This window comes from Fusarium vanettenii (assembly GCF_000151355.1).
Source record: "Fusarium vanettenii 77-13-4 chromosome 9 genomic scaffold NECHAsca_6_chr9_2_0, whole genome shotgun sequence".
Lineage (NCBI taxonomy): Eukaryota > Fungi > Ascomycota > Sordariomycetes > Hypocreales > Nectriaceae > Fusarium > Fusarium vanettenii.
This window is the reverse complement of record NW_003315877.1, coordinates 1,576,001-1,603,178: the sequence shown is the minus strand read 5'-3', so window position 1 is coordinate 1,603,178 and position 27,178 is coordinate 1,576,001. Positions and strand designations below refer to the sequence as shown.

Below are 27,178 nucleotides of genomic sequence, written 5' to 3'. Positions count from 1 at the left end.
ATCCACGGAGTTTTTTTTATAGGGATTCGGATTTTCAACAGCATTAGACAAAGAGACGACGCAAGCAACTGGAAATGGGAATAGCAACCGGAACAGCAAAGAGAAAAAAAAGAGACATATATATCATGGCAACAAGAACAGTCTACCATTGACGATAAACTAAGAAAATCACCACCCCTGTTTGTCATCGTCCCAAGACCCAGAAATTTCACCCATCAATCATGGATAATCTTGACACCGTCACGTTGCAAGAACCCGCTGAATGCCAAAAAAAGGTCATCTTTCCCCCTTTCTCTCTTTCTTCCTTTGATCGTACACGTACACGCCATGTACAGGCGATTATCCTCCTCTTTATGCTGCCGCGCTTGTTTTCCCCCATGCTTGGAAATTGCGGGCGTCAAATGATGTTCTCGCGGGGTTTGCGCATCTAAAAGTCTTGCTCCTCGTGGAAGAACATGCCGAAGCTGATGATGGTGCCGTAGATGAGTAGACCTCCAACTACGGACATGATCATGGCCTGAATCTCGATGAGGCCAGAATGCGCGAGGACAACGGGTAGGGCTAGGAGGAGTTAGCAATTACAAAACATGCATTCCTCGATTGCTGACAGGCGCAACAATCTTAGCTGACAAAGGGGACATACCAATTCCCATGACTACAAAGAAACCCGTAAAGAAGCGTCCGAGATCTTGAACAGCGGCGCCGGAGCTCTCGACAAAGTCGTCCGGGTTGGCGCAGTGGCCGCAGATCCAGTTGGGGATGGGAGCGACGACATAGGTGGCGACGACCAAGAGAGGGTAGTAGACCTTCCAGAGGGCGCAGGAGAGGATAACGAGGAGAAATCCGACGGCTAGGACGAAGGAGAGGGCGATGATGGTCTTGAGGCCGGCGGTCGGCATCTTGGGCGAGTCTGGAGGGGGTTGTTGAGTGTGGTTTCGGCGATGTCGGCGATGGGAACGAGCTTCCCCGCGGGGAAAGAGGAGGAGGAACAGTCGAAGCGAGAGGTCAAGAGAGGTTTGTTTAACCCGGGATTGAGAGATTATCCACACGCGACACGAGAGAGCGACGTTGGCGGAGAAGGAGTTTGCGCGGCTGGACAAGGCAGATTCCAAGGATGAGTGATGCTATCGCAGACTGGAGCAGCTGTCAAGTCGAGAGGTACGTACTCGGCACGCGCCAGGTGACGCACCTACCTAAACCAGAGCCGCGGCCAGTGGGCGGCTGGGGTGCGTCAGCTTCGGAGAAACCATTTTCCAGAGACACAAGCCTCGTCTCAAGTGGGAAAGCGGTGAGGATGCATCCCCTGGTCAGCAAAGTCCAGGATTGGCGCGCGGGAGCAGAATGTGGGTCCTTCCCCGTCGAGGACCAGAAAAAAAGATTGAGGTCGGTTTTTTTTCTATCAAGGCCCCGCTGTCCAATCTTTTGTCTCCTCTACTACATCTTCTCGTCTCTTTTGACAGAGAACGACAACTCGAGATATCGACTCATTTACGAGTACGAGACCGGATTGCACGTCTGTGCTGCAAAGACCTTTAGTCGGAAAGTCCTCAGGTCGTGAGGACCTGCAAACCCATCGCTACAATGGCCTCCGACGAGATTATCTGGCAGATCATCAACCAGCAGTTCTGCTCCTTCAAGCTAAAGTATGAACACCTTACCTCCCATTGAGGCTCTCCTAGACTTTAGGAATGAACGCGCGATCATACTAACCATCTATAGAACCGAAAAGAAGCAAAACTTCTGCCGCAACGAGCACAACGTCACCGGCCTCTGCAACCGCCAGTCATGCCCGCTCGCAAACTCGCGCTACGCCACGGTGCGCCAGCACCCGACCAAGCAGACCCTGTACCTCTACATGAAGACGATTGAGCGTGCGCACCTGCCGTCCAAGATGTGGGAGCGCATCAAGCTGTCCAACAACTACAACAAGGCCCTCGAGCAGATCGACCAGCGCCTCATCTACTGGCCCAAGTTCCTCATCCACAAGTGCAAGCAGCGTCTCACCCGCCTGACGCAGGTGCAGATCCGCATGCGACGCATCGCCGCCGAGGAGGAGCGCCTGGGTGAGAAGCTCGTGCCCAAGTTGGCTCCCAAGGTCAAGCACCGTGAACAGGCCCGAGAGCGCAAGGCCGAGGCGGCTGCCAAGCTGGAGCGCACCATTGAGCGCGAGCTGGTTGAGCGTCTGCGACAGGGTGCTTATGGTGATCAGCCTCTCAACGTCAGCGAGGACATCTGGAAGAAGGTTCTCAACGCCATGGAGCGTGATGGCGAGGGTCAGCGTGATAAGGACTTGGACAAGGGTCTCACCGAAAATGGTGAGGAAGTTGAGTGGAGCAGCGAAGAAGAGGAGGAAGACAACCTCGAGAACCAAGTCGAGTACGTTTCGGATCTTGATGAGAGTGAGGAGGAACTCGCCGATCTCGAGGACTGGCTCGGCAGCGACGACGATGACGAGGAGGAGGATGATGATGATGACGACGACAGCGAAGAGTCCGAGACAGAGAAGGCTGGCAACAAGCGAAAGCGCGGACGGGCCATCAAGATGAAGAACAAGAGGCCCAAGCAGGAGGAGAAGGAGAAGCTCACCCTTACCAACGAGCTGGCGTGGTGATTGAGTGTCATCTGAAAAGTGAAGCCTCGGCGTTTGAGGAGTTTGCGTTTTCTAAAAGAAAAAAAGGGGATGAAGGAGAAATACTTTTTACACTTTGTTATTCTCCTCGTGGGATATACATGATTTTTTAGCTGCTGGGCCGAGATAATTAGTCAGGCCAGCATTCAAATACCATACAGATTGCCATTTGATCTTTGTTCTAGGAACTGTGAATGAGACGTGAAGTCCTATTGAGGCTGATTTTGTCCATCCAGGACTGTCAGTCCTACCCTACACCAACAGGGATGTCACTTGCGCCGCAGTGCATTTTAGCTCAGGCAGCTATGAAACCCAGCCCACCCACCCAGCTCCCCTGTAAACGTCACCGGTTCACCGTCCCTCTTCTCCCCTCTTTAAACCTCCAAGCGCAGTCACTTTCAACCATCTACAATTTCACCCCTCGACTTCCACACTCGCGATAACAGCAGCTGGCTGCAGATTCAACACACTGCGCCAGAGGGATAACCTCTTATTTTCTGCAAGCCCAACGGCGACCCGATCCAGCCGCTGGGCATCGACCCCTTGGCTTGCTCCGACCAACTCTCACGAGACCGAAACGAACACAATACATACGGTTGAGAACCTCATAGACCACAGCAATGGCCTCTTGGTACTCCAACCTCGTCCAAAAGACGTCATCCCAGATCTCGTCCCTCCGCCAGAACCTCCTCTCAGGCGACGCAGACGGCGACACCGAAGACGACACCCACGTCTGCCGCGTCCTCCGCAGCTACTACACTGAAAAAGGCCGTCCCTTCCCCGCCTGGCTCCCCCCCGATCCCAAGGCACCCCAGCAGCAACCGCCACAGCCCATGCTCGTCAACAACCCGGGTGCAGGCGCTAGGTACGGAGGTCTAGGTCCCGCGCCGCAGCCCGCTGGAGGGTTGAGCAGTCTGTGGGATAACGGACCTGCGCAGCAGCAGCAGCAAGCACCGCAGAGTTTGAGAGCTGGAGGGGGGAGAACACCTGCTGCGCTTCAACCTGGTGGAGGGGATATACAGCGCAGGCCGCTGCCGGGTCAGAGGGGTGCTAGTTACCAGACCGGAGGAAGACCAGAGGTTGCGAGTGTGCCGCCTGCTGGTGCTGGTGGGGGTGGTGGATCTGCGCAGGAGAGGTTGAAGCAGAGGCTTTGGGGAGGATCTAGGACGACGAGTCCTTCTTCACAGACTGGGAATCAGGGACCGTTTCAACCTCCTGCTGGAGGTGGTGGAAGCGGAAACTATGAGGATCGATTTGCGCCGGGTGGAATGTATGATCAAGCGGGAAGTGGAGGTGGTGGAGGAGGAGCAGCGTACACAGGAGCGAATGCGCCTTGGTCGGATGGTGGGAATGACTATGGTGGTGGAAGATCTGGAGGGTTGAGGAGAGGAGGATTACCAAGTGGACCGAGAGGATACAGATGAAGGGGTCATCTAAGAGGAGAGGAGCGAGGGGACGCATCTGCGTTATCCAGTTGGATACTCTAGATGTGCGTCTCTGTTTTTTTTTCTTTCTTTCACAGCATAGAATGGTGTCAAGCCTGGTAATAATGGAGTTTGTCTTTCAAGTGATTGATTCTACGTTGATATCAAATGAGAGTAAAAGGCTTATTCGTATTCATATCCCGAGTATCCGTAGTAGAGGGCAATAAAGGCAGCCCTATCAACAACTATATCCTCAACTCCATGCGACGGAATCAAAAAAAAGTGCAGACCCAACGCCATTGTTAAAATACAGAGTCAAAGCCTGAACAAGACTCTTTCATTTCTGACCGGTCCCTTATTTTGCCGGCATCCCATCTCCCTTCTGCGCCACCGTCTTCCTAGGGAGTACCTCTACGTTCTTGCTCAGTAGCTTGCGTAGCTCAGGGGTAATGACCTTTGGCTGTGGTGCAGGCGATGCGGGCTCAGGCGCCTTGCCTTTACCGGGTGACTTGGCATCTGTTGATGGCCCAGAGTTGGTCGTAGTCGAAGAGGTCGACGAACTCTGTTGAGTGACACGGGGTGCAGGGAAGTTGCCCTTCTTGTCAACCGCCTCAACAAGTCTCTGAAACCTCTTGAACAAGGCCTCGGCGCGGATAAGAGTCGACTCAAGGTCGATTGTGTTGGAAAGTTCGTTGACTAAAGACGTTAGTTTTTGACATATAACAAGTAAGAAAAGGACAAGTAACATACCGTACTTGAGCACCTCATCAAAGTGCTTCAGGTGCTCCATGATAACATCTCGGTGCCTCTCCAAGATGGCCAGCGCCACAAACAGATGAAAGTTGGCGCTCAAGTAATCCGTCCACAAACCTTCCCACAGCCGCAGCACATCAAGCCAAACAAACTCGCGCTTGTACCAGACCAGGATCATGCGGAAGAAGAAGAAAAAGTTGGTGCTGTCGGCGCTCTGCAGGTGGTTCCAGAGCGTTGGATCCATGAACTGGACGAGCTGATCCAGCGTCAAAAGTTGACTGCGCATACCAGACTGGTCTCGTAGAAAGTTGCGCTCCATACGCTCCATGAACTTTTGGAATCCCCAAAAGGCAACGGCATCGTCTTGGATCACGGCATAGATGGGTGCCAGAAGATCCGACATACCCTGGACGTATCCAAGATCCTTGTTGTACTCATTATAAGTGAGTAGCATCTCCTTCATCTGCTCGAGATGAACATTGGTGCCGACTTCGGCGAAAGGTGACGAGGGATCAGGATGAGGAATATCCTCGCCCATAAAGATGGGCACATTGCGATCTGTTCGGTGAACATCCTTTTCTGTGGATAAAATGTAAGTATAATCACTAGGGGAGAAGGGTTGAGAGATGGGGAGCAACTTACCAATCCGCCCCTTTTGCTCGCGCCACCACTCGCCCGTCTCTCCTTCGCCTCCATCGCCATCAAGCCTCTCCCACCATGAGAGCTTGAGCTTATAGTACTGATCTCGAAGAGAGGCGATCTGAGCCTTCCTCTCATCCGAGGTGCTGTACCACTCGTAAACTCCCAGCAAGAAGAGCCAGGCTTCCTTTCGGACGCCATCCTCGGCATCTAGACCTCCATGGAAGATGCGCTCCTTTACCTCGTCGATCGTAATCGACAGTCGACCTGTCTGGGGGTCAAAGAAGGTGTTCCACTCCTTTATGGTGACTGTTTTCCGGCGCTCCTCAAGCGACAAACTGCTCGCGCCCTCAAGTAGCTCAAATTCGCCAACATCCGTATCCTCAAGCTCCATCACATCGTGAGCGGACCATATCCTTTGTCTTCGATCTCGGTCGCTCTGCTCCTGAATTCCCATAGCCCAACGAGCCAAGTAGATTCTAGCGCTGTCAAACTCGTCTTGGAGGGTCTGAACTTCAGGGTTCTTGAGCAGCCGCCTGACCTGTGGCGGCAAGTTCGGGTTGTCGACGAAATCTTGGGCTGCCCTTCGCGTGAACGTGGTGACTTTACTAAACTTCTCCATAATGTTCCAGCCAGTCTCTTTCACAAACTTGACGAACGGATCCATCTGTGCGTCTCGGTTTGATAGCCCTCCAGGACCACGGTGCTGCATCGCAAAGCTATCCTGACGACCGATTTGCGTGGCGCTCGAAGTGAGCTTGGAACCAAAGGCTTCACTATCCTCCTTTGAAGGCTCAATCAAGTAGATATTGGGCTCAGCACCTGAGCGCTCAATCTTGACGTAGCGACGTAACCACCGGACAACCTCATCGCCACCCCAGAACATCTGGCCATTTTCGCCAAATGGGTCGAAAGTATCTCGAGCGAGCTTCTTCTTTTGCAGGATGGTGCTCTGGCACTCATTGTCGTGAAAGAACAAGGCAGGAAAGCTGTCGCCCGCGCGGGAGTTGATGATGACGGAGCCATACCACCAGCCGAGGCTCGGAGGCCGAACGAGAAGCGAATAGATGGCGCTCACGGGAATCGCAAAGGCGTATCCGCCAACGGACCCGACGTGGCTTGTGACGGTCGGAGGGGGAGGCACAAGGTACGACTGCTTGGGGGGCGAGTCGCCGTCGCACAGATCGACCTTGACGTAGATGCTAGCCGAATCGCCGAGCGTCGATTCCGGTACCCAGGCGAGGAGGAGGTCGGACGAGGCGATGGAATTCGATTCGTAGGAAGAAGATGAGGAGGGGCGCTCGTCGCGGTGATGACCTCGCTGTTGAAGGAGGGCAATGTAGCCGGCGATGTTATCCTTTGCGGATGGAGTCGGATGCACGTAAACCTGTCGTCGTCAGTCTTTGTTCCAGCAATAGCTTGCAACAGGACCTCTTACCTTGCTCTTAGAGAATAGCAGCTTCACGCCCCTGCCAGTCTCAGCATGCGTGATGGTGTTGTATTCGCCCTCTTCGTCATCGCTCAAAGCATAGAAGCTATTGGACGGTGACGCAGATCGTGGCGGGGCATCAGCCGCCTCTGAGTCTTGTTGCGACATGATGTTTGTGTTCTTCTCTCAGCTGAATGTAGAGGCGAGAAGAATATTTCAAGATGAACCTTCAAAGTGAAGGGCACCTGTGAAGTAAAATACAAGGTTGAAAAGTGACGACAAGGCTTGGGGTGGCATGTGAGCGAAGCGAATGGACCCAAGGCATGAGCGAAGGGAACTTGCTCCTTCCAAAATAGATGACGGATGACGACGTGCCCCGCCACGCGGGAACGTATGGCGGGGCTTGTCTGTTAGCAGAGTACCTGGAGCGCACGCTGTGGCACAGCGCTCTACAGTGGGGAGACAGGTACTCGGGCGCCTGGAGGCTAGCAGGGGTCATGTGGCTGACAGCGAGGCCGTCTTTAGCCTGGGGAGGGAGCTCATGTACCGCTGCTGCGGTCATTGGCGGGGGAGAGACATTGGGGAAGCGAGCGTCGTCACGCAGCGTATAGAAGAGGCGTGAATAGCTTCATCGACCACGTATAAGGATACGTATGCTTCCACGTCAACGCGACTGAGTTGTTTATGCTTATCCAGTGGTTTTCCTAGACTGGGTTCCTTTAACGAGGAACTAGGGTTGCTCGTCTGGTTCCTAGGCTGTTTCAAGAATACTGAGAGCTACGAACCAAATCATGTAGATTGGGAACCTTATATCTGAAAAGTACTCAACACATGTAGTAGTCATATAGTTGAAAGTCTATCTTGCATAAACTATTTCTTTTGCATCGCCCTAGTTGTTGGGTAGTTCCAATGGCCCTTGTCAGCCGTTTCCTGTCAGCCCTGTCAGGCTGTCAATAGCCTATTTACCCATGATCGATCGACAGTAAAAGCTGACAACTCCACATTTCGTTCAGACGTCACTAGAAACTAGAATCAAGAAGTGAAATTGTCCCCTTACGGGGCTATTATTATTCGTGTAAACTAGAATACTAGTCATATTCAATAAGTCATGTGGTATGTAAACATGTTCGCCGTGAGCTCGTCTATAACCCATCTACGGCGTCGCAGGAATTATCGACTCCGAATATTGGTATTGATACGCCGTTGTCGCCGGGCAAGGCCTTTTCGCCATTCCAGAGGCGTCCTTGCGTTTCTTGAACTCTGCGCGTAGTAAAACAGGACTCCTATCAGAGCCTGATGTGAAACAGAATCAAATATGCACAGCTCGCTGAACCGTGAAAATCAATGGGGAGCCGTTTCTTTAATAAACGGGACATGGGCTCATTCTTTTGATTCTTGAACGCTCAAACATCCTGGGCCAACAGACCGGTTTGAAACTCAGACTCGACAGCCGTTTCGGGATCGGTGTAGTTGACGGGCTTGTGGATTCGAAGATGCCAGAGGAAATAGTCCTCAAGGATGCAAAAGTTGAGGAGGAAACTGTTGCAGTTCCAGGCGATTCCGCAGACAATGGCGCCGGCTACAGCATCGAGGATGAAGTGGTTGGCGGTCGCGACGATGGCGGTCAAGATCAGGGTAGGATATGACAGACCCATGACGACAATGGCGATTCTCTTCCATGAGTTGGGACGGAGGCCAGTGATGGGGATAGTGGCGATGGTGAGACCGATGAGAAGAGAGTACCCGAAGTGCAGCGAGGGCATAGCAGCTGAGTATTGTTAGCAACTCATTCTAGATCCATGGCATCATTCAGGGGTCATAACTTACCATATTGGTTGCAGAACTTGTTAGTAGTCCATACGCTGCTCTCACCAGTGCCACTGTGAACCGAATCCACGAAACCAAAGCTCTTGGCCTCGGCAGCATCAGCCCCTTTGTAGTCAGGATCGCTCAGCAGGCGAGGAGGCATGCAAGGCCAGCTGGTGAAGATGATGAAGGCAATGAGGTTGCACATGGCCATAGTACGTCGACGAGCCTCATAGAGAGCAGGACCAGCTGAAACATTAACATTGTCGGCGCGGGAACTGACACGGCGCTTGCGAGTGGTGGTGAAGTAGTAGAGCATGACCAGGAAGAAGATGGTGCCGGGGATATGGATGAAAGAGTAGATGCGGTTGATCCAGTGGAGGATAGAAGGACGCGCGAGGAACCACTTCTGGATATCCACCTCCCAGAAGATGTGTAGACTCTGCTCGAGGTGGATGAGCTGTAGGGCGTGCTTTCGGGCAACATTGACGGTGCCCTCGACGAGTGTCAAGGCTGTAATGGCGCGACCGACTTGGTACACAAAGTAGATGAGGAACCAGTACCAAGCCTCAGCGAGGAAGGGAAACTTTTTCAGGACACGGCTCAGCAGACGGTCCTCAAAGACGAGTGTATTCGGTGTCGACACGATGCGCTTGAAGCCAAAGACCTGAAACTTGCGGCGGCGAAGTATAGGCTGCTCGTCGGGGTCGATGCTGGGAGAGCGCGAACCGCTCCAGCCACTCATGAGGCTATCGGTCGAGTCTCGCTTCTGAAAGTCATCGGAGCGCTTGCGGCCGGCATCCTTGGGCCAGCTCGACTTTGTGAGTCTGAACCTGTAGTCCTTGTTGCGGTTGAAGTATGCGCCCCCAAAGAGGAGAGTCACCACTATGAGTGGCTCGAGGAACGAACCGACTCCCATGACGGCGGGGGATATTGGTGCGGTTATGGGAGAGCGTCGACGTTGGGATCGATATGGGTGGCTTATACGATGTTGTCACGATGAGGGATGGTTCGGTTAAGACCTTAACACCTTGAACAAGACCCGATGTCGCAAAAGGGAATGGAACAAGAGAGAGAGAAAGACAGAGAGATAATTAGAGATAGAGTAAAAGAACGATTACATATGGATGTCAAGGACAAAACAACAAATAAGCTGGCCCGCCGGCGGGTTTTGATAGCGGAAGATCAAGAGCTGTACCTGTAGAGGGGGCGAAGGGGAGCTTGGAGACGGGACTGGGGTGAAACCAGGGCAAGTGGGTCAGAAAGCTCTCGAGGATCATTAAGAAGACAGATGAATGGGGGAGAAGGAGACAAGTCAGTCTTGTCCGGGTGTCTCGGCCTCTGGAGGCACTTGGCACAAGGTTCGAGATGGGTTACCTGCCCGAGCATCTAAGCTACAGTACAAGAACAAAGCACACGACCACTTACACCACTCGGCCCTATCCCTGTCCAAAGGTAGGGAACATGCACCGAGCTAGGGAACAAGCCGGGGTGGGGTGGTCAAGCTCCGGTACCCTATCAGAGGGGATGTTGCAGGGGGCGTGATCAGTCAAGGTGCACTTTCAGCGTGGCTGCAGGCGCCTAGACGTTGGGCTGCAAGCGGCATCGTGGACTTTTTGGCGGTGGCTGGATTAGAAGAGTAAAACTTCGACCGCTTGTTTTCTGAGACTCGATTCTGTGCTACAACCGTACCGGTATTGCTGTTTTATTACTAACCATGCCTGCAATGGAAATCTTGTCATGTTTCGGCCCCAAAGCCAAAAAAGAATGGTGACGTCGACATGAACCTGATATGGTGTTGTCTCTACCATCATCATCTGACGATGCCCTCCTCCGGATAACCGTGCCTAGGCATAGGAAAGACGCGGGGGACACTTCTCCTGTGACAGCTCCTTAACAAGGCCCCCAATGCATAAGATCATTCATTATCGTGACCCGCCATGTCAGTTCCGCGGCTGCCGATTGATACATGTAGCTGCCTCGGTCAGCGGGGTCGCGGACTTGATGCCACCCCGGGTAACATATCAGACGCCGTGATTGTACACCCCGACCCCCGATCTCCGGGCCTTCCGGACAAAGTCTTGGTAAAGCCCACACAAAATTGGTCCCTGAACAAAACAGAGCAAAAAAAAAAGTTAAGATGTGTCGTTCTCTCCCCCGTCTTCGCGTGCTCGGCGTCTACAGAAACACCGATCAAACGGAATTTGCCATGTGTATTTAATGGAGATGCTTCAAAGAGATCGAGGGAGTCCCAGTTTTTGCTTCCCGTATATCCTGAGTGTAATTACCGTAGACCCCGATTGCATACCTACCAGCCCTGCCAAGATCTCTCTCAGTCTTACTACACCATCCTTTTTTCTTTTTTATTGCCGAGAACCATTCAAGCTATGATAATCAGATTGCGAGAGCATACCATAAGCTGAGTTATCATCATCACAAACTCTTGGCGGAACATGACGAAGCGATGCGTTGTCACGCTACAACACTCCGTCCCCCCGGCTACTGTAACCTCGAGGGGGGAGGCCAGCTGCTACTCTACCGTGCGCTTGTAAGGAAAGTGATCGACGTCATGTCGCTGTCGGAGCTATCTAAACTGCCGCGCGGGATGTGGTGCTAGCGGTTCCGAGTCCCGAGCAGGGCTTTTGTCCAAGCGCTGCCGCTTGCAGCATCAGCAGCTCGGGCTTTATAAGCGGTGCGGAACGGAGGACAAGATAAACGCGAGGGAGTAAAAACTCCGAAATCATGCTACAACGATAAACTTTGGTATGCCCATGTTTCATTTTGTTGTTACCGTTCCTTGATGTTACTGTCTCCATGCATTCCCGTTTCACCCTCACGCAGAAAACCTTATACAAGCTCAGATATAGTTAATGTCATGCTACACAAGCATATTCTAATCTGCAACTCAAGCTTGCTTCTTCAGTGCCGTCTTCCGGGCCACGTTGGGATCATTCTCTGAGAAGGCCAGGAACGTCCACCTCTCGTCGAAAGGTTTGGTCTTGTCCACGAATCGTAGATCCGTAGAGAGACGTATCCGGCCTTTGGGAGACCTGTTCTTTGCGCCGGCGTGGATCGTGTATGGTGTGTGGAATACCATGTCGCCTGCTTCGTATGCGCCCTGTGATTTGTTAGTGAAGTGCTGAGAGGGAGGAAGTGAGAGGTTACTTACAACAAGCCATGCCCGGGACCACTGGTTGCCAAACCTTGATGCGTTCTTATCCAGCCATCCTCCCTTTTCCATGTTCTTATTAAACGCCGATATTCTCTCTTCGTCAGACAAGCCAGCGTTCATCTTGGAAAAGTTCTCCTCGTACTTGACGCCAATGTCATGCGCACGATTAAGATAGATGAGCCCACCGCCCTCGACTTCAACATCTCCAATGGGAATTCACGCCGTGACACTTGTAGGCGGCCCAGCCCTCAGAAAGATCTGATCATAGTGCACAGGCGTGATCTCACCACCCGGTACGGCACATCTCAGCAACGACCTAGGGAAACACCACAACTCTTCAAACCCAAGCATATCCCCGATGAACGACTCGATGCGTTTCCCGAGAGTATCCTTGAACTCTTGGTATCGGCTCCAGTGGTGTGAACGGATGGCGTTCTCGGCGAATGGACCAGTGTTAGGGAGACCGGCTGTGAGGCGGCCACCTCCGGGGAGGGTGAAGTCGCGCCAGTCTGTGTCCGAGTTGAAGATCCCATCACGGGGGTCTGATCCAGGCTTTAGCATGTTTGTGCCATTGTCCATCATAGAGAAGTATGCGGCGCGGAAATCGTTGACGAGGTCGGGGTCGAGCTGGCCTTTCACCTGACGAGGAATATTAGAGAGTTGTTGTAAGTCTGTAGGTGCAGACTTACCCAGATTACACCATCTTGCCAATATCGTCTTCTGAGTTCCTCAATAGGGGTATCGGGAGAGCAAGGGGTGAGGAGTCTAGCATCCTCGATCTCTCCATCATTGCCGTAGAGTATAGGGACATTGGAGTCTTTGTCCTCTTGGTTCTGAAAGTGAGGTCTCTGTAGGCCAGCATCGAGATCCAGGGGGCCATTAGGAGGTAGTGCTGTCGCCATGCCTGGCCCTTAATAAGTTAATTAAGCCCGAAGATCGTTCTAAGGGTATGTAAACTCTAAGGTACGTTGAACCATAGGGATAGCGTCTTTGGTTCTGGTTTGTAAGATGACTGGCAATATCTCTAGGGAAGCTACCTAACTGAAAGTTGCGAGATTCCAATGATGAGTTCCTTGCTATACTGGAGGTAATATGGGTTAGTCATGGGACCTATGAATATGACGCCGTTGTAGTTTCGTAGTTTCACTTGCCTCCTAGAGCGTTACGGTATATCCCCTAAATAAGCACTCTGTATTGAATTGCGAGCGGCTTTATAAATCATCTACTTGCGAGTAAGAGTTCCCATTGCCTTTCAGAGAGAAGCAACTTATACCGGAATAGAGGTCAGTGAAGCACTACGGTAAAAGGATGACTTACTTCTCTAGCCACCCTGTCCCCATCCCATTCTCGTAACATCTGCGCGCTTTACGGCACATGCGCAGCTTGCACGCTGCAATATTGTGTTTGACGTGCCGTGTTTGTTGATGTTTTTCTTTGCATTGAGTTCTAGGCTATTGATTGCTACTACTAAGCCATGAGAATGCGGATGTCCTCAATTTGGTCCTTGGCACAACCCTTGATGTCTGCGAAAACCTCCTCAATGGGTGTCACAAGTCCATACCCAGCGCGAGTCTGATCCGGCGTCTGTCCACTAAACAGGAACCCAACTGCCTCCCCTTGAGCATTGAAAACCACAGCTCCCGAGTCTCCAGGCCCGCAAAACCTGCCTTCCACTTCTCCGGGCCTGTTGTTGCCAATGATGACGAACTGCTCAGAGTACTTTGACACAGTTACGGTGCGTCCATCAACCTTGATAGCCGTGACGTGCGCATCATCCTTGAGTGTGCACTTCACTTTGTACTCACTGTAGACACCATGGGATGGCCCAGACGTCGCACCAACCTTCCAGACACTGGTTCCAAGCGCCATGTCTTTCAGTAGTCTTGATGGGTGTGGAGGCCGGAGGAGGGCGCCGAATGTGTCTGGGTTTGGGGAGGGTCGACTTTGGTCTCACGAAGAACAATTCCATCCAGGCAAGGACGCATGACATGGTAATTGGTCAACCCAAACTTCTCCCATGTTGTTTTCCCCCTCTGTCGGATCTCAATATAGCACCCAAGGGTACCAGTGCTGGGGTTGGTAATGGATCCTCCACTTGTGCGGAGGTACCGAGCAGCTCCAATGCTGGCTCCAAGGTTGACCTGACTCTGGTCCCGATTATTAGAGCATCATCTAAACCTCTACAAGAATCATATAAGAATATAATAATGCCTTATCTTAATTTTAGTGAGCCTATGAAGAGACTCATCATAATCGGTCTACGGAGTAGATTAGGGGTTGATTAGACTGACCACGGAAGAGACTGCAACGTAATAAGTGTCTTGAAAGACATCATCAATTCAGTTGGGCACAGAGGGCTGTTCCCCCTCGTGAGAGGCGTAGGACGGAGGATAGGCGACGCTACGCGGTATTTGGCGACAAGGATGGGCTTGCTTGGGGGATGGGGCTCAGAATCGCCCGAAGAGCTCTGCATTCTCTGTCGGGTTTGTTCTGAGCTGCTGGTAGAGGGCGTGGGGAGGGATCCGGTGAACCCCTGGGTACTTCTGCCGCTGGCGCGACCGGGCGTGGAACTGTCTGGCTCCATGATAGCTACCTATGCTATGAGGTAGTGGTTAGCAACTGGGTCAGGAGTTCAACCTCCCACACGAGGTGGACATCCCGAATAGTCAGAAGCAGGTTTGACGTGAATTCCCTGGGAAGCCTGTGAGGATTCCGTAGCCAACGCGCGGGCAGCATCGCGGGTCTGATGGTCCAACACTACTCGGGCACTGGCGGCGCGCACCACAACAACAATAATGTCAGGGACTGGGACGTTGGAGGCTTGGGCTTGACTTATCGTGGCCCACAAATAGGATAGCCACGCAGCTCTGGTACTCAGTATCGTTTAGATCCAGGTCCTCTGTTATACCTGCTAGCTTCGCTGACACAATATTGGTTCTATCGAGACGGTCAAGGATATATCCCTTAAATCACTCTAAACAAAGAAGGGCAACAATGAAGCCAAGGCCTAAAATAGAAACCAGCGAGGAACAACTCGTTTATTCCTTTCGGTACCCATCGATTCATTCATATCTTGGACAAAGACTCAACACCATGAGATTGACTCCGAAATTTATAAAAGACCGGACTTGTTCCCCTTAGTCCAGGATCATCACTTGCGCTCACACACAAAAGCATACAGAAACAGCACTACACGCAACCACAGTAACACCGACTAACTACCCTCTCAACGCATCTCAAGCCTACTAGCAAAAATGTCTGGAAACAACTTCATCACTGTCCCATCCCTGGTTGATTCATCCCAGGGCGTGGATAAGGAAGAGATGTTCAACCAAGCCCACGCAATCCTGGACTCTCTCGAAGCGCCCATCTCCAGACTCTATGACTTGAAAGCCTTTGTTGACAGCCTCCAGCACAACCCCGAGACGGCGCATCTTGGCCCAGGTCCTGATGTCTCTATAACGGTAAACCTAACCATGGCCCATTACGTCCACGAGCTGGTAGATGAGCCTCTGTTTACCGGCCAGGCATTCAAGCAACCCTTGCTGTTTGACAAGTTGGTCCACAAGATCACACAAAGTATCAATACTGACATGCAGCAACTCGAGGAGTTTGCCACGCGGGCTCTTGGTCAGCTTCCTGACCAGATTCCCTCAGCCCAGGGTCGAGCAAGCGGCCAGATGTATCTTGAACTTGCCAGCTTGCTGGGTTCTTCTCAGCTGCCGTCGCTGAAGTCTTCATTCAGCAAAAAGTCCCAGACCGAGATCAAGCGGCAGGCTCAGGACCTTGTAAAGTCCCTTGGACGTCAACTTGATAGAGTCAAGGCTGTGGCACTGGAGCAAGTCGCCCGTGGTCAAGGCAACTTCTATACCTGGGGGTTCCATGATCTTTACGAGGTCTCAGAAGACCTAGCTCTATTGCGTGGATATGTAAAGAAGTCTCAGCGCAACAACCGAACTATTAGCAAGTTCATGGCTAGCAAACTGGATCGAGTTGCAGCCAACCTCGACTGCCACATGAGGGCTTTGATGGTGGCTCACAGCGATGTTCCAACGACGGGGACTCCCACGGAACGACGCAGCCTGAACGAGATTCTCCGCCGGTGTGATAAAGACCATGACGCTGTGGAGTATCGTTTTGATGACCAGCACAGTTTGGTGAATGAGCTCCAGGATCAAGCTGATCCACGCATAGTCGAGGAGACGGTTGGCTGCGTCGATGCTCAAGCCATCTCAACACGTGTGGAAGGCCTTCACAGTCTACTGCGTGGAGCTCGGTCCATGAACGAGCCCTATGCAAAGACGCTGGGAGAGAGTTTCTTTAGGAACGCCCTCGGGATTCTTCATGGTCTTGTCAAGGCTGACATCAAGTCGCTCGAAAGGCTCAACTCGAATCTCAGAATCCTGAGCCCTGACCCGGCCGAGGCTCAGGCTGAGGCTTGCCGTTTGAAGCACGCAAGGTTGTTTTAGCTGCTGATTTGGTGAGGCATGTGTTGACCAAGTAAGTGTTCAGTTAGGTGTTGCAACTTGACATGGACAGATACTTGTGGCAAGTTCCTAAAATTTACACAGATCGATTTTGTAATTGAATACTCAAGTGTCTTTAATCATGCCCCTTTCCTTTTCGAAGAGTATTTTTGCTCATGCCAGACTTACCTCACGCGTCTATCCTAAAAACGAAATACTACGTTCCCCGGACCCTGATGTTGACTCGGGTCCTGAACTGGTCACCGTTGATCTGAAAAGAGGATGGTAACATGATTCTCGCATCTATAATGAAAAATTGCTATGCTCATGGCTGGACATGGCTATACATGTCGAGACGATCTCAGGTATACCATGTTACCGAGGCAGAAATCCAAAGAATGTATACCTGTCAACCTTGACGAAACAAAAATAACTGCTTCAACGCCGGGGAGTGTCCTTGTCTCCCTTCTTTTCCTACAACGCCAATCCAATGTAGTCTATACGCAGGCCTGACTTCCCAAATACCGGTAACAATAGCAATGGCCTCAACGCCTCAAGGCAACCTCTCAACTATACATTTCGTCCACCTCCACTATACGTCCAAGAATCAGGCTCTGAATCACAAGCTCGTCATCCAGAACTCGCATGTTTCCAACCCTCATCGGAACTTGCGACGACTTTCTTCGCCTCTTGTTACCCGCTACTTCCGTCGGCCCTAGAACCGCCTCGACTGTCCCTGTTCCCTTATCGATATACAACCAGTCGAACGGGTTCCCTGCCTTTTCGTGTTCCTGCAACACGTCGCGTGCCTGCTGAGTCGAAAAGACACGCGAGATAGATGGACCCAAAACTGTTGCCAAGAATATGTACGGCTCTTTGGCGTCATTGCGAGACTTCTTTGAATCTACCACAACAAGCACCCTTTGTCCATCGAGAAGACGCGGACGCTGGTCGATGACTTCAGCGAGTTTAGCATCAACTGCAGAGTATGGCGCCAGAGTTCTCGACCGGATCGCATTGCCAAGTACAGCGGATGCTCCTGCACAAAGGATGTATGGCTCCCAGTCTACAATCGCTCCTTTGTTCAGACAAGCCGTGATCCACTGATGAGCCAAGCAGGGGAGTCCCAGTGCCAAAGCTTGCATGTACTTGGCCTTGCGCGAGTGGCTGTCTGCGATGAGTGCTGTGAATCCACTCTCGCATCCTGCCTTGGTGAGCTTCAACGCGTCTTCCTCATCGATCACGAGGCTGGTGGTGTTCATGATTGATGAATGCTCAAACATGTCTTGGAATCCTTCAGCGAGGATTGTTCCGCCCGCCTGCGTGATCTTTGTCTCCAACCTGGTTCGTTCCTGTTGCTTGACCTGGTTCTGAAATGAGATGGCAAATACCATGCCCTCGAATAGCTTACAAGTCCGGTGTACTGGAGCCAGGCTCTGCCTGAAAGATCTGCTAGACTTCGTGTGGATCAGGCTCCTTTCCAAAACACTTGCGGCCGGCGAATGATGCAGCTCATCAGTCGACTCCGAGTCAAGACGTGGAAGTCGCTTGGCCGTCCTTGTCGCTCTTGTTGCCGCTGGAGGTGACTGTGACTTGGTTCCTGCCCTTGGCCCCCGCTTACGCAAGCCTCGACCGCCGGCTGGTGACGGGAGACTCACTGACTCTGCCCGCTTAGAGCTGGGCGAGTCTTGAGTTCCAGGTGTTGTCTTGGCCGACGGTTGTGGTGTTGTCGAGAGAATGCTCAAGCTCGAGGAAGTTGGCAGCACCTGGGCAATGGGGCGATTAGCCACAGGGGTCACAGGACTCGTCTCGCTTCGACGTGAGCGCGTGGCCATTGGTGGTGGGAGATCTGCGTAAATGCTTCGAGACGTCCTCTTAGGCCGCGGCCCTTTCTTCGCTTCGCCCTCGTCGGGTGTTCCTTTCCGTGCCACCAGTCCATGGTCATCTCCGTGCTCAGTAGTTGCCATAGCCTCAGGCTTGCGTGGGGGTGACGATAAAGACATGGGCTTTGGTGCCGTTTCCGCGACCAAGGCGTCCGAATTTGAAGAGCTCACAAATGGTGTCTTGCGGCTTTGCCGTAGTGAGCGGCCATATGTCCTCATATTCCTCCTTCGCTGTGGTGGTAAAGACGACGGTTCCGACTCTCCACGTGCCACTCCTGGACCGTCCTCATCGTCAACAATGAGTTTGGGCAACTCGGGCTCAGAAGGTAATGGGTCCTCGGGGGGTGCGGTGGGTGGAAGAGACGCCTCAGTAGGCGGGAGAGAAGGTGGAAGAGAAGGCGCTGGACTGGTAGCAGGTATCATATCCTCCTCCTCCGTAACCTTCTGTGTATCCACCATGGCCAGATCCCCATCCCCATCAACTTGCTCCTTTTCAGGGGCACTGTTTCCAGGAGTCGCCTTGGTTGAGGCATCAGGTGCCGTCTCGTTCGATGCAACAACTCCCTTTTGTGAGTCGTCGACAAGAGTAGGCAGTTCTTGTACCTTGGCGTCGTCTGTCTTTTCTTGCGCCTGGTCGTTGGCCAGGACCGGCAAGGCGGCTGATATCCTTCTCCTCTTCCTTGATGGCTGCTCTGCCGATTCGCGTTTAGCCATAGGTATGAAGCTCACTCGCCCCATCTCCTCGGCAGCTTTGGCTCGCTTCCGCTCAATCTTTTTCTTCCGCTCCATTCGTCGGATGGCATCGTCAGGGTCACTATCAGAATCCAGAGGAGATGAGACTGCAGCCCCTTCGCTTGACTTCCTCTCCTGTGACTTTTTCATCGGTTCGTAATGCGTCATTGGCTCGGTGTTGCCTGATGATCTGGGTGGTTGCGCCCGTGGAGTAGGGTCTGAAGATGGGGGAGACTCGGGGATCATATCACCGCCTGTCGATCGACTGTTGAGAGGCGTTTCTGCCCCTCTTGGATCTGCATCTTCATCTTGTAATGATGTTTCGGGTATATCTTCCAGACGCTGCGGACTCGAGGTACGAATATCGGTCGGAGAAGAAACATTGGCTCGGTTCTTCAACGGCGATGTCTCTATAATGTTCGGGGATATCGAGTTGAACAGGTTCGGTGAAGGTCGCGAGGATGTCGGGCTGATCCTTTTGATGGCTGACGAAAACTGCGTCTGACCAAACAGTTGGCTTCCAGCCAGAGGGGCAGTTATGCTCGGCCTCGCACCAAACGGGTTCTTGGGGACGGCCGGAGTCTCGAAGGCGTTCCCATGAGGTCGGCATGGGGTTTGGCCTGGGTTCAGCTGCGAGGTCTGGTCAGGGTGCCTCCAGTCGCCTCTAGTATTCTCGAAACCAGCATCCTCGGAGACCTGGGACGAAGGCCGGTTGAGTTCGCTCAAGGCAAAGTTGACTGCTCCAGTGTCGTCATCCTGAAGAGTCTGGGGTTCGTGAGATCCAGATTGCGTATCATTATTAACCGGGCTTGAGGGAACGACGTCGCAGTATTCACTGTAGTCGCGGCCATCGTTGACCTGTGTCGGGGTTTGCTGAGAAAAGTCCATCTTGCGCAACAGCGCGACAGCTACAGCGCTGGTGGGTGGCTTGACGCTCTGAATCAAAGGTCCAGGTGCATCGCGTTGCACTGATTGCGGTTGCGCAATTTCATGTCGCGTAGAGGGGTTTTCGGTGACGTTGTGGTGACTAAGGTCGCATGGTCGCAGTGAATCGAGGTCCTCGTTACTTGTCAAGTCGACGCGATTCTCCGAGTCCTCTTCATCGCCATTTAAGTCGTTTGGTTCGGGAGATTCACCTTGCTTTTGCGAGTGTCAGTGCCACCCCGGTCAATTCCCAGTGCGACGGATCACAAACCTCGACAGTGGATCCATCTGGACGCGCCTCTGTTGGTAACGCGTCGCGGGGAGCATGGGCCTTTGGACTTGCAATTGTAGTGACCGGCGTATCGGATGATGGTACCACAACTTCATTTGTTTGCGATGGGATCTCCTTGACCGTGGTCATTCGAGTACTCGAAAATGAAACCCTTGAGGGCGGGCTGCTGAGCTGTATCAGAAGGTACAAGTGTTAGTGGCCTGCTGCGCTAGTCGCGAACCCCAGTGTAAGGGTGGTGGTGCTGCACTGGATACGTACCGCTCCAACGCCAAATTCCGCCCTGTAGGCCTCGAGGATGGCCTGGCTGTTCTGCGACTCGTTGCTGCCTGCATGAGCGAGCATCTTGGAGTGTGTCATTGTCGTGAGGGGAGAACCATTTGAGCGATAATCGAGCTGACGATGGAACGTCTGTCGCGAATAGTTGAAAGGACGAAGTGCGCGCCCGGCTAAATTGATGAATCCAATTGCGCCGAAGTCGAACAAAGAAGGAACCGCAAGCGTCAGGTCATCGCGCCGGTGACGCGGGGTCACGTGATCTCACTTACAAGATCACTCTTTGGCCTATCCGCCTTCGTCTTGATGCTGGCATACAACTTGTTCACCTGATCGCTCTCTTCTTTGTCTCCGTAACTTGTCCTGGAATCTTGAACGGTTGATTCTGTTGAATATGGCCTGGAGCTGGCTGTCTTTGTGCTTACAACAGTGTCCCTGTTAGCGCTAGGTTCGTTGGGTGTTCGCAGCATTTTTGCGAGGGAGTGGTATCCCTTGAACGACTACAAAGAGAGAAGAGTAACGATGAAGCTAAGACCTAAAATAGAAACTAGAGAGGAACAAATCTTTTGTTCTACGTCGGTCTATCTGAAATGCAGAGATGGAACACCTCTCCTTAACCTATCTGATCCATCTCTTGAGCGAAAGCTCAGCACCACAGGATTGGCATCCGAGATTATAAAAGAGCTCGGCCCTTCCCATTTCAGTTATCACCAATCACTTGCACTCACCCCAAAAGCGTACACAAATCTAAACTAAATCCCCAGCATACCTCACCCCTAACTGCAACAATGCCCGAAGACAAGACCATCGCTGTTCCATCTCCTACGGCCTTCTCCCAGAGCGAAATCCGGGAACGGACGTTTAACCTAGCCTACAAAATCTTGGATACTCTCGGACTCCGCATCTCTAGACTCAATGACTTGGAGGCCCTTCTCGGTAACATCGTCGATACTCCTGAAACCGAGAATTGTTGCCCACGTCCTGATTTCGGCCCCATGGCAGAAGAATGCATGAGCAAACTCCAGGGCCTTCAGCAGCTTGTAGATGAGCGCCTGTTTGCCGGAAAGGCCTTCATGCAACCCGTCGCCTTCGATAGGCACGTCTCCTGGATCACCCGTGAGGTCGAAATGAGCATCTCACGTACCAGAGGGTTTATTGAGTGGGCTTTAGGGAAGCGCCCCGGCGAGATTCCTTCGGAAAGACGCCTGCTGGCAAAGGGACCAATGTATATGAACCTCGCCGGTCTCTATGGCTCTTCAGAACTGCCATCGCTGGCGACTTCATTCGATAGCAAGTCCTCAGACGAGGTCTTGCAGCAGGTAAAAGGCGTTCTCGAGACCCTCGAACTTCTTTTTGAACACGCCAAGGCCATGACGCTGATACTCCTCTCCTACGGCAAAGACAGATTTTGGGATGCTAATGGGATTCGTCACTTCCTTGATTGCGCGGAGCATTTGGCATTCTTGCAGGGGTTTGTGCACAATTCCCAGCGTGATGGCCTGGCAATCACCAAGTTCATGGTTGACAAGTTTGACCAATCCGCTGCCAGACTCGATTGCTGTATAAGAGCCTTTATCATGGCTTACGACACTCTTCCCATGGGGGATGTTCCAACTCAACATGACATATCGTCACTGCAAGCTTCATGCAAAGGCAAGAACCTTGACGGAGTTTACGCCCAGTATAAGAGAGATGATAAGGCTATGGATTTGCTTTTCCGAAAATACTGGAAAGTGAGGAATCATGCCGTAAATCACGACCCGGCCGCGGCCCAGGATTTGGAGGGCTGTGCCGATACTACGGCTATCCGAAAACGCCAGATGGCTGCCGAAACCCTAAGGGAGAGAACTAGTAGAGGTGCGTGTTCTTGGAACAGCGGTTGTTCTAAGGCCTTGGGCCCTGACTTCATCAAGGACGCCCTCGCGATTCTTAACGGCCTACTCAGGGCTGACATGGTGGCCTTGGAGAAACTCATTTCGGGTCTCAAGGTATTGTGCCCTAACTAAGCTGGGGATTGTAACTGATTGAGGGGCATGGTTCGGGTGGTCAGATAGGAGTTGCAACATATATAGACGTTTGTGGTAAGCACCCGCCTGCACAGATATTCTTTTGTAATTACATACTTAATCACCTATTATATTCATTATTATCCTCTAATAGCCCTTTTACTTATCCCCAGTTTACTTTTCGTGCATGCCCCTGCCTTGAAGCTACATATGTAGAACTGAGAAATTGTCTCTCTTTGCGTATTATTCCCGAAGAAATAGAATATTCATTTTTCAAAATAATTTTTATACAATTTAAACACTATGCTTATTATTAGTCTGAATTTGCTATATGCCCTGCCTTATATTGCCGTGAACCATTCCCCTATTCTGACCGGAGTCTTCCACGCGGGCGGATATGTCTTGAGAACGCCCCCCATATAGCCAGGGGCACAATAGAAGTATCTTGAATGATAGATATAAGAGCACTTTTAGGCCTATTTAGTATTGTTATGGCCGTCCTCGCCACCACCATCTCCAGGCAGCTTACGAAATGCATAAAGGTCTGTTCAGATGTTTTATTCAAGACTCTCTACCTAGGGAAAGAATATAAGCTAGAGAAAGCTAGAGGCATTTCATCGTCTAGTTTGGTCATAGATTTATTCCTGAAGCTCAAGTATACATGGCTATGGATGTTTGCCAAGTAGTTGAGTTGGTGTATCAAATACCCCCTTTTCAATCTTGGCGTAGTTGCCATTGATGCTTCCTTTGCAATAAAACAGAACAGACTCGTGGTTTCTTTATGCGTTTCAGGTATAATTGTAACGAAATAGATCAAAGGGCGCCTTTCAGTGGCCTGACACCTGGAGATTCCACGTCAAAGGAAGCAAGCAATCAGTAGTCTGGCGTTCTTGTATGAGCCGTTACCAAAGAATTGGCGATAGTTTGTTTGGAATGGTAACATTAACTGTCATTGCATTGTCTATAACTGGACAAGAGTCAGTTTTCAGAACATCAATGGCCACGACAAAGAAAATGAGCGATGAACAGCACCGGTGCTCTCGCATTGTTTTCTTTGATCCCACAGACAAGGCTTGGATAGATAACACTCTGAACAACGGACAAGTCTCTGTTGCACCTAGCATTCCTAAAGTCATAAAAGGGAGCCTTCTTCGCCCTCATCCACCAAGCTTCATCACTTCAACTTTCACAACACACCCACACAACAGCAGCAGCAACCCATAACTCAAACACTCACGACTCACAACTCACAACTCACAACTCACAACTCACAACTCACAACTCACAACTCACAACTCACAACTCACAACTCAAACAATCACAACCTGCAACTATGCATCCATCATTTCGTGAAACCTGGGAAATCTCGGAACTCCTGGCCAACCCAAAGACGATCAAGGTTAACCCAAAGGTCATCAACATTGCAACTTATCCACTCGAATTTGGGTTGAACCGCAGGACTCGCCAACAGCTTCTTGACCTAGCCTATGACGCCATCGACGGCGTTCAAATCATACTTGAGCAATATAGGCGCTTGGCCTCCGTCTCGAGTGGCATCAAGGGCCAAGGAGCCGAGTGGGAATGCCAACTCGAACACAGAAGGCAGCTGGGACTTATCCTGAAGATAGAACGTGAGTTGGAGGAAAGACGCCTCTTTGCCGCCTTGTTTCCTCACTCGCACTTCGACGACGAATGGGTGTCCCGGTTCATGGAGCTTACGCGCCGTCGCGTTGATGAGATAGGATCAGGCCTCATGGACATTGTGAAGTACATCAATGCTTCTGGCAAGCTTCCCGCGGTGCTCAACGACGAAGCCTCGACCGACCAACGCATGGCCCAGCTGCAAGGTCCTCGGCATGCCGGCATGCCATCGCTGATGGATTCATACCACACTATGAAGGATGACGAAATCAAGTGTGAGGCTCTCGGCGCCGTAGAGGCCCTCGAGACGCTATTTTGCAAGGCCAAGGCAGAAATGGTTCGCTCCTTGGTTTACCTCGGAAACAAGGAGATGGAGGAGGGCCCTAAGAAGGTTCTCCATGCGATCATCGGTGACCTCTTCGATTATGATCAGGATATGCGGCTCTTGCGTCGTTACGTGGACAGACTTCAGCATCTGAAGCCACGCACGGCGGACAGAGTACTCCGCCAGCGAGTAATCACCGAATTCGAGGCCTGCAAGTTCGATCAGGCCACTGCGAGGTTTGCTAACCGTCTCAAGTATCAACTCTCGAGTCTTGAGCGGATTGCTGACCATGTGTCTTCTTGCGATGCCCGCCCACGCGACAGTCCAAAGCCGAGTCAAGAGGATATCCAAGAGTGAGCCATCTGGGAGGTATCGGGCCTTGGATCGCTCAGATCTGATGCCAAGGACTTGATGCAGAGCCTCTGCATCTGAGGCCCGGAGTCTATTTGACGGCAAGAGATTCAATGACTGGGAGTGTGATGGATCTTTTCTGAGCCGCTTTAACAAGAAGTTTGAAGACTAGGATGACAGACAGAATCTCTTTCAGACAATGGGTCAAGGTTTTGCCGAGGCCGTTTACGAAGGTACCTGCGATCTATGGCAAGTAAACATCTCAGTCCTCGGAGAGATCACCTTTAGTTTTAGACGGCTGCTCGACCATACCCTGAACTCACCCTTTTAACACAAATGATGCTAGATAGATATTTAGTTACCTAGCAACTATCGCTCGTTCCTTGAATTTTAGAGAAATTAACCAAGTTCTCTTATAATTAATCACCCCTGAGTATTTACCACCCCGATTCAGTAGTTAAGAGGTTACAATTTAAGTGGATGCCTATAGCTACGTGAACCAAAGAGCAATAGAACACAGTACAGTGCCAACCAAAGCTCTTATATAGCCATTTGAACCTTCATGCTAGAAGATATAGACCCAGGTACGAATGTGTGTTAAATAGCCAAGTTGGTGTGCCAAATGTCTGCCCTCCTCAAGAGATCCGGCTTTAGACATTGCCCAGGCTTCCGTATCAATCGTGAAGCATGGAGAGACTCGGATATGTTCTAGATGTTACAGCCACGGGAATGAAACATGGTGGCTTCCTATGCTTTGACCCGGTGTTTCCGTACTGAAAGAAGCAACCCCCGGTGCTCTCATACACACAAAGCCCTATGAATAAACTGGCGAATACCTGGTTTAGGAGAAATGACGCCTTTGATATTCTTTATGACGCAAGGGCAGCAGTTGTTTTAATTTTAGAACATCAGTAGCTATAACAAAGAAAATGAGGGATGCAGCGCAAAGGCTTCTTTGAGTTGATAAAGCCTCGACACGGCCTTGGCAACAGACAAAGACTCTATACACACCAAACGTTCATGGTGTTATAAGAAACCATCTTCGTTCACAGAATTTCACAAATCATACAAAAACAAGAAAAACACACAACTACCACAGTCCATAACAACAACAACTCACTGACTCACCACCAACAGCAACAATGCCCAGCGACACTTCCACCATCCCCTCCTTCCAGGCGTCCACACCTACATCCGTAGGCAGACTTTCTTCACTGCAAGCTTCCTTCGGAAGCAAGAGCAAGGAAGAGATTCTCGACCAAGCCCATGGCCACATCAAGGTTCTCGAAGTGCACCTTGACAAGGCCAACCGCTTGGCTGCCATCATGAAGCGCATCAAGGACCATTGCGGACTCGGACTCCCGTTTGGGAAAGAGCCTATGCTAGAAGCGCCTTCAGATTTCATCCTGAAGCTGAATCTCAGTGTTGACGAGTGTCTTTTTGGCGACCGCGCTGTTGACTTGGCCTTTGCGAAGAGTGCCGATGACGGGATCGCCGAAGCATATGAATGCATGAAAAAGGGGATAAGCACTTTCAATAAGTTCATCTTGGATAAGCAAGAAGCCTTTCCCACAGAGCTTCAGAATGAAATCGAAATCGCAAGGAGCCAACTCATCGACCACCCAGGAGATGCTCAGCACGCTGACGTGCCCCCCCTGATGGCTTCATACGACACCTCAACTGATGACGAAATCAGGGACAAGGCCCGCGGCGTCATCCGGGTCTTGGAAGACCTGCTTTGCAGAGCCAAGACCGTGGCTCTTAGCTCGCTGCCTCGCCTCGGAACCTTCATCGACGACGAGAGGCTCGACATAGTGATTTGCCACTTGCTAGACAACGGCGGACACCTGGCACTTTTGCGTGGCTACGTGGATAAGCTTGTCCATACCAAGACGGCCATGACTAGCTTCATGGCTAGCAAGTTTGATCGCGCCACCTCCAGACTCGCCAGCTACATCAAGGCCCGAATCTCGACTCTCGAAAAGTTTGCTGCTCCCGGCGATGCTTGCCCTTCCGGCGTAGGTGAGGAGCAGAGCTGGGACCTGGCGGGGCTTATCAAGCAATGCCGGGAAGATGCCAAGACTGACAGGCCCCTCATCGAGATGATGCTCGACTACAAAACCTTTGTTGAAGTCATGAGCCGCCTTATGGCATCAAGCATTCTAACAGGCAAGGTTGATGAAGACCTTGAAAACAACGACGGAGTTCTCGTCGACTCCTTGGGTCGAGATTTCGTCGGCAAGGTTCTCAAAGCTGTCAACGATTTAGTCAAGGCCGACATGTCGAGGTTGAAGCATAGATCGACATCACAAGGTTGGATACTAAGCGAATTTGTTTGATCGAGACCTTTCAGATAGACTCATTTCTCAACATTAATCCTCTTGGTATAGATTAACCAAATCTCCTTTCCAAACAATCTTGTAAACTTTTCGT

General features: G+C 51.5%; 12 protein-coding genes across 12 annotated transcripts; 6 read left to right on the top strand and 6 right to left on the bottom strand.

Annotated features, from left to right (window-relative positions):
• Positions 1-27: 27 nt before the first annotated feature.
• Positions 28-1,079, bottom strand: NECHADRAFT_101705 (uncharacterized protein). The gene is made up of 2 exons (XM_003050124.1): positions 644-1,079; positions 28-561 (listed from the first exon to the last, which is right to left on the bottom strand). Exons 1-2 carry the CDS (start codon positions 897-899, stop codon positions 428-430), a joined length of 390 nt encoding a protein of 129 aa, XP_003050170.1. The 5' UTR covers positions 900-1,079; the 3' UTR covers positions 28-427.
• A 502-nt stretch (positions 1,080-1,581) lies between these two features.
• On the top strand, positions 1,582-2,611 carry NECHADRAFT_96366 (66S preribosome component MAK16; the record flags this gene model as incomplete). The annotated part of the gene is made up of 2 exons (XM_003050517.1): positions 1,582-1,643; positions 1,720-2,611. The coding sequence occupies 2 exons, from the start codon at positions 1,582-1,584 to the stop codon at positions 2,609-2,611; spliced, it is 954 nt and encodes a 317-aa protein (XP_003050563.1).
• A 638-nt stretch (positions 2,612-3,249) lies between these two features.
• On the top strand, positions 3,250-4,053 carry NECHADRAFT_85011 (uncharacterized protein; the record flags this gene model as incomplete). Its single annotated transcript, XM_003050516.1, has 1 exon — positions 3,250-4,053. The coding sequence occupies one exon, from the start codon at positions 3,250-3,252 to the stop codon at positions 4,051-4,053; it is 804 nt and encodes a 267-aa protein (XP_003050562.1).
• Positions 4,054-4,408: 355 nt separating this feature from the next.
• NECHADRAFT_48931 (uncharacterized protein) lies at positions 4,409-7,042 on the bottom strand (the record flags this gene model as incomplete). The annotated part of the gene is made up of 4 exons (XM_003050123.1): positions 4,409-4,749; positions 4,804-5,385; positions 5,449-6,832; positions 6,884-7,042. The coding sequence occupies 4 exons, from the start codon at positions 7,040-7,042 to the stop codon at positions 4,409-4,411; spliced, it is 2,466 nt and encodes an 821-aa protein (XP_003050169.1).
• Positions 7,043-7,906: 864 nt separating this feature from the next.
• NECHADRAFT_105373 (uncharacterized protein) lies at positions 7,907-9,801 on the bottom strand. Its single transcript, XM_003050122.1, has 2 exons — positions 8,702-9,801; positions 7,907-8,642 (listed from the first exon to the last, which is right to left on the bottom strand). Exons 1-2 carry the CDS (start codon positions 9,597-9,599, stop codon positions 8,278-8,280), a joined length of 1,263 nt encoding a protein of 420 aa, XP_003050168.1. The 5' UTR covers positions 9,600-9,801; the 3' UTR covers positions 7,907-8,277.
• A 617-nt stretch (positions 9,802-10,418) lies between these two features.
• On the bottom strand, positions 10,419-12,754 carry NECHADRAFT_96363 (uncharacterized protein; the record flags this gene model as incomplete). Its single annotated transcript, XM_003050121.1, has 6 exons — positions 10,419-10,467; positions 11,659-11,798; positions 11,850-12,046; positions 12,083-12,491; positions 12,542-12,631; positions 12,662-12,754. 6 exons carry the CDS (start codon positions 12,752-12,754, stop codon positions 10,419-10,421), a joined length of 978 nt encoding a protein of 325 aa, XP_003050167.1.
• A 565-nt stretch (positions 12,755-13,319) lies between these two features.
• On the bottom strand, positions 13,320-14,436 carry NECHADRAFT_85007 (uncharacterized protein; the record flags this gene model as incomplete). Its single annotated transcript, XM_003050120.1, has 3 exons — positions 13,320-13,774; positions 13,807-13,997; positions 14,144-14,436. 3 exons carry the CDS (start codon positions 14,434-14,436, stop codon positions 13,320-13,322), a joined length of 939 nt encoding a protein of 312 aa, XP_003050166.1.
• Positions 14,437-15,106: 670 nt separating this feature from the next.
• Positions 15,107-16,321, top strand: NECHADRAFT_85006 (uncharacterized protein; the record flags this gene model as incomplete). Its single annotated transcript, XM_003050515.1, has 1 exon — positions 15,107-16,321. One exon carries the CDS (start codon positions 15,107-15,109, stop codon positions 16,319-16,321), a length of 1,215 nt encoding a protein of 404 aa, XP_003050561.1.
• A 563-nt stretch (positions 16,322-16,884) lies between these two features.
• On the bottom strand, positions 16,885-20,506 carry NECHADRAFT_96362 (uncharacterized protein; the record flags this gene model as incomplete). Its single annotated transcript, XM_003050119.1, has 3 exons — positions 16,885-20,073; positions 20,129-20,320; positions 20,408-20,506. 3 exons carry the CDS (start codon positions 20,504-20,506, stop codon positions 16,885-16,887), a joined length of 3,480 nt encoding a protein of 1,159 aa, XP_003050165.1.
• A 704-nt stretch (positions 20,507-21,210) lies between these two features.
• On the top strand, positions 21,211-22,428 carry NECHADRAFT_85004 (uncharacterized protein; the record flags this gene model as incomplete). The annotated part of the gene is made up of 1 exon (XM_003050514.1): positions 21,211-22,428. The coding sequence occupies one exon, from the start codon at positions 21,211-21,213 to the stop codon at positions 22,426-22,428; it is 1,218 nt and encodes a 405-aa protein (XP_003050560.1).
• A 1,333-nt stretch (positions 22,429-23,761) lies between these two features.
• On the top strand, positions 23,762-25,457 carry NECHADRAFT_85003 (uncharacterized protein; the record flags this gene model as incomplete). Its single annotated transcript, XM_003050513.1, has 4 exons — positions 23,762-24,747; positions 24,926-24,978; positions 25,324-25,329; positions 25,411-25,457. 4 exons carry the CDS (start codon positions 23,762-23,764, stop codon positions 25,455-25,457), a joined length of 1,092 nt encoding a protein of 363 aa, XP_003050559.1.
• Positions 25,458-25,887: 430 nt separating this feature from the next.
• NECHADRAFT_85002 (uncharacterized protein) lies at positions 25,888-27,084 on the top strand (the record flags this gene model as incomplete). The annotated part of the gene is made up of 1 exon (XM_003050512.1): positions 25,888-27,084. The coding sequence occupies one exon, from the start codon at positions 25,888-25,890 to the stop codon at positions 27,082-27,084; it is 1,197 nt and encodes a 398-aa protein (XP_003050558.1).
• Positions 27,085-27,178: the final 94 nt, after the last annotated feature.

Bases quoted from the DNA above. Each gene is read 5' to 3' on its own strand.
- NECHADRAFT_101705 (XM_003050124.1), bottom strand. From the start codon at position 899: ATGCCGACCGCCGGCCTCAAGACCATCATCGCCCTCTCCTTCGTCCTA. The intron at 562-643 runs GTATGTCCCCTT...AACTCCTCCTAG, and splicing joins CTTTGTAGTCATGGGAATTG to CCCTACCCGTTGTCCTCGCG.
- NECHADRAFT_105373 (XM_003050122.1), bottom strand. From the start codon at position 9,599: ATGGGAGTCGGTTCGTTCCTCGAGCCACTCATAGTGGTGACTCTCCTC. The intron at 8,643-8,701 runs GTAAGTTATGAC...AACAATACTCAG, and splicing joins CAAGTTCTGCAACCAATATG to CTGCTATGCCCTCGCTGCAC.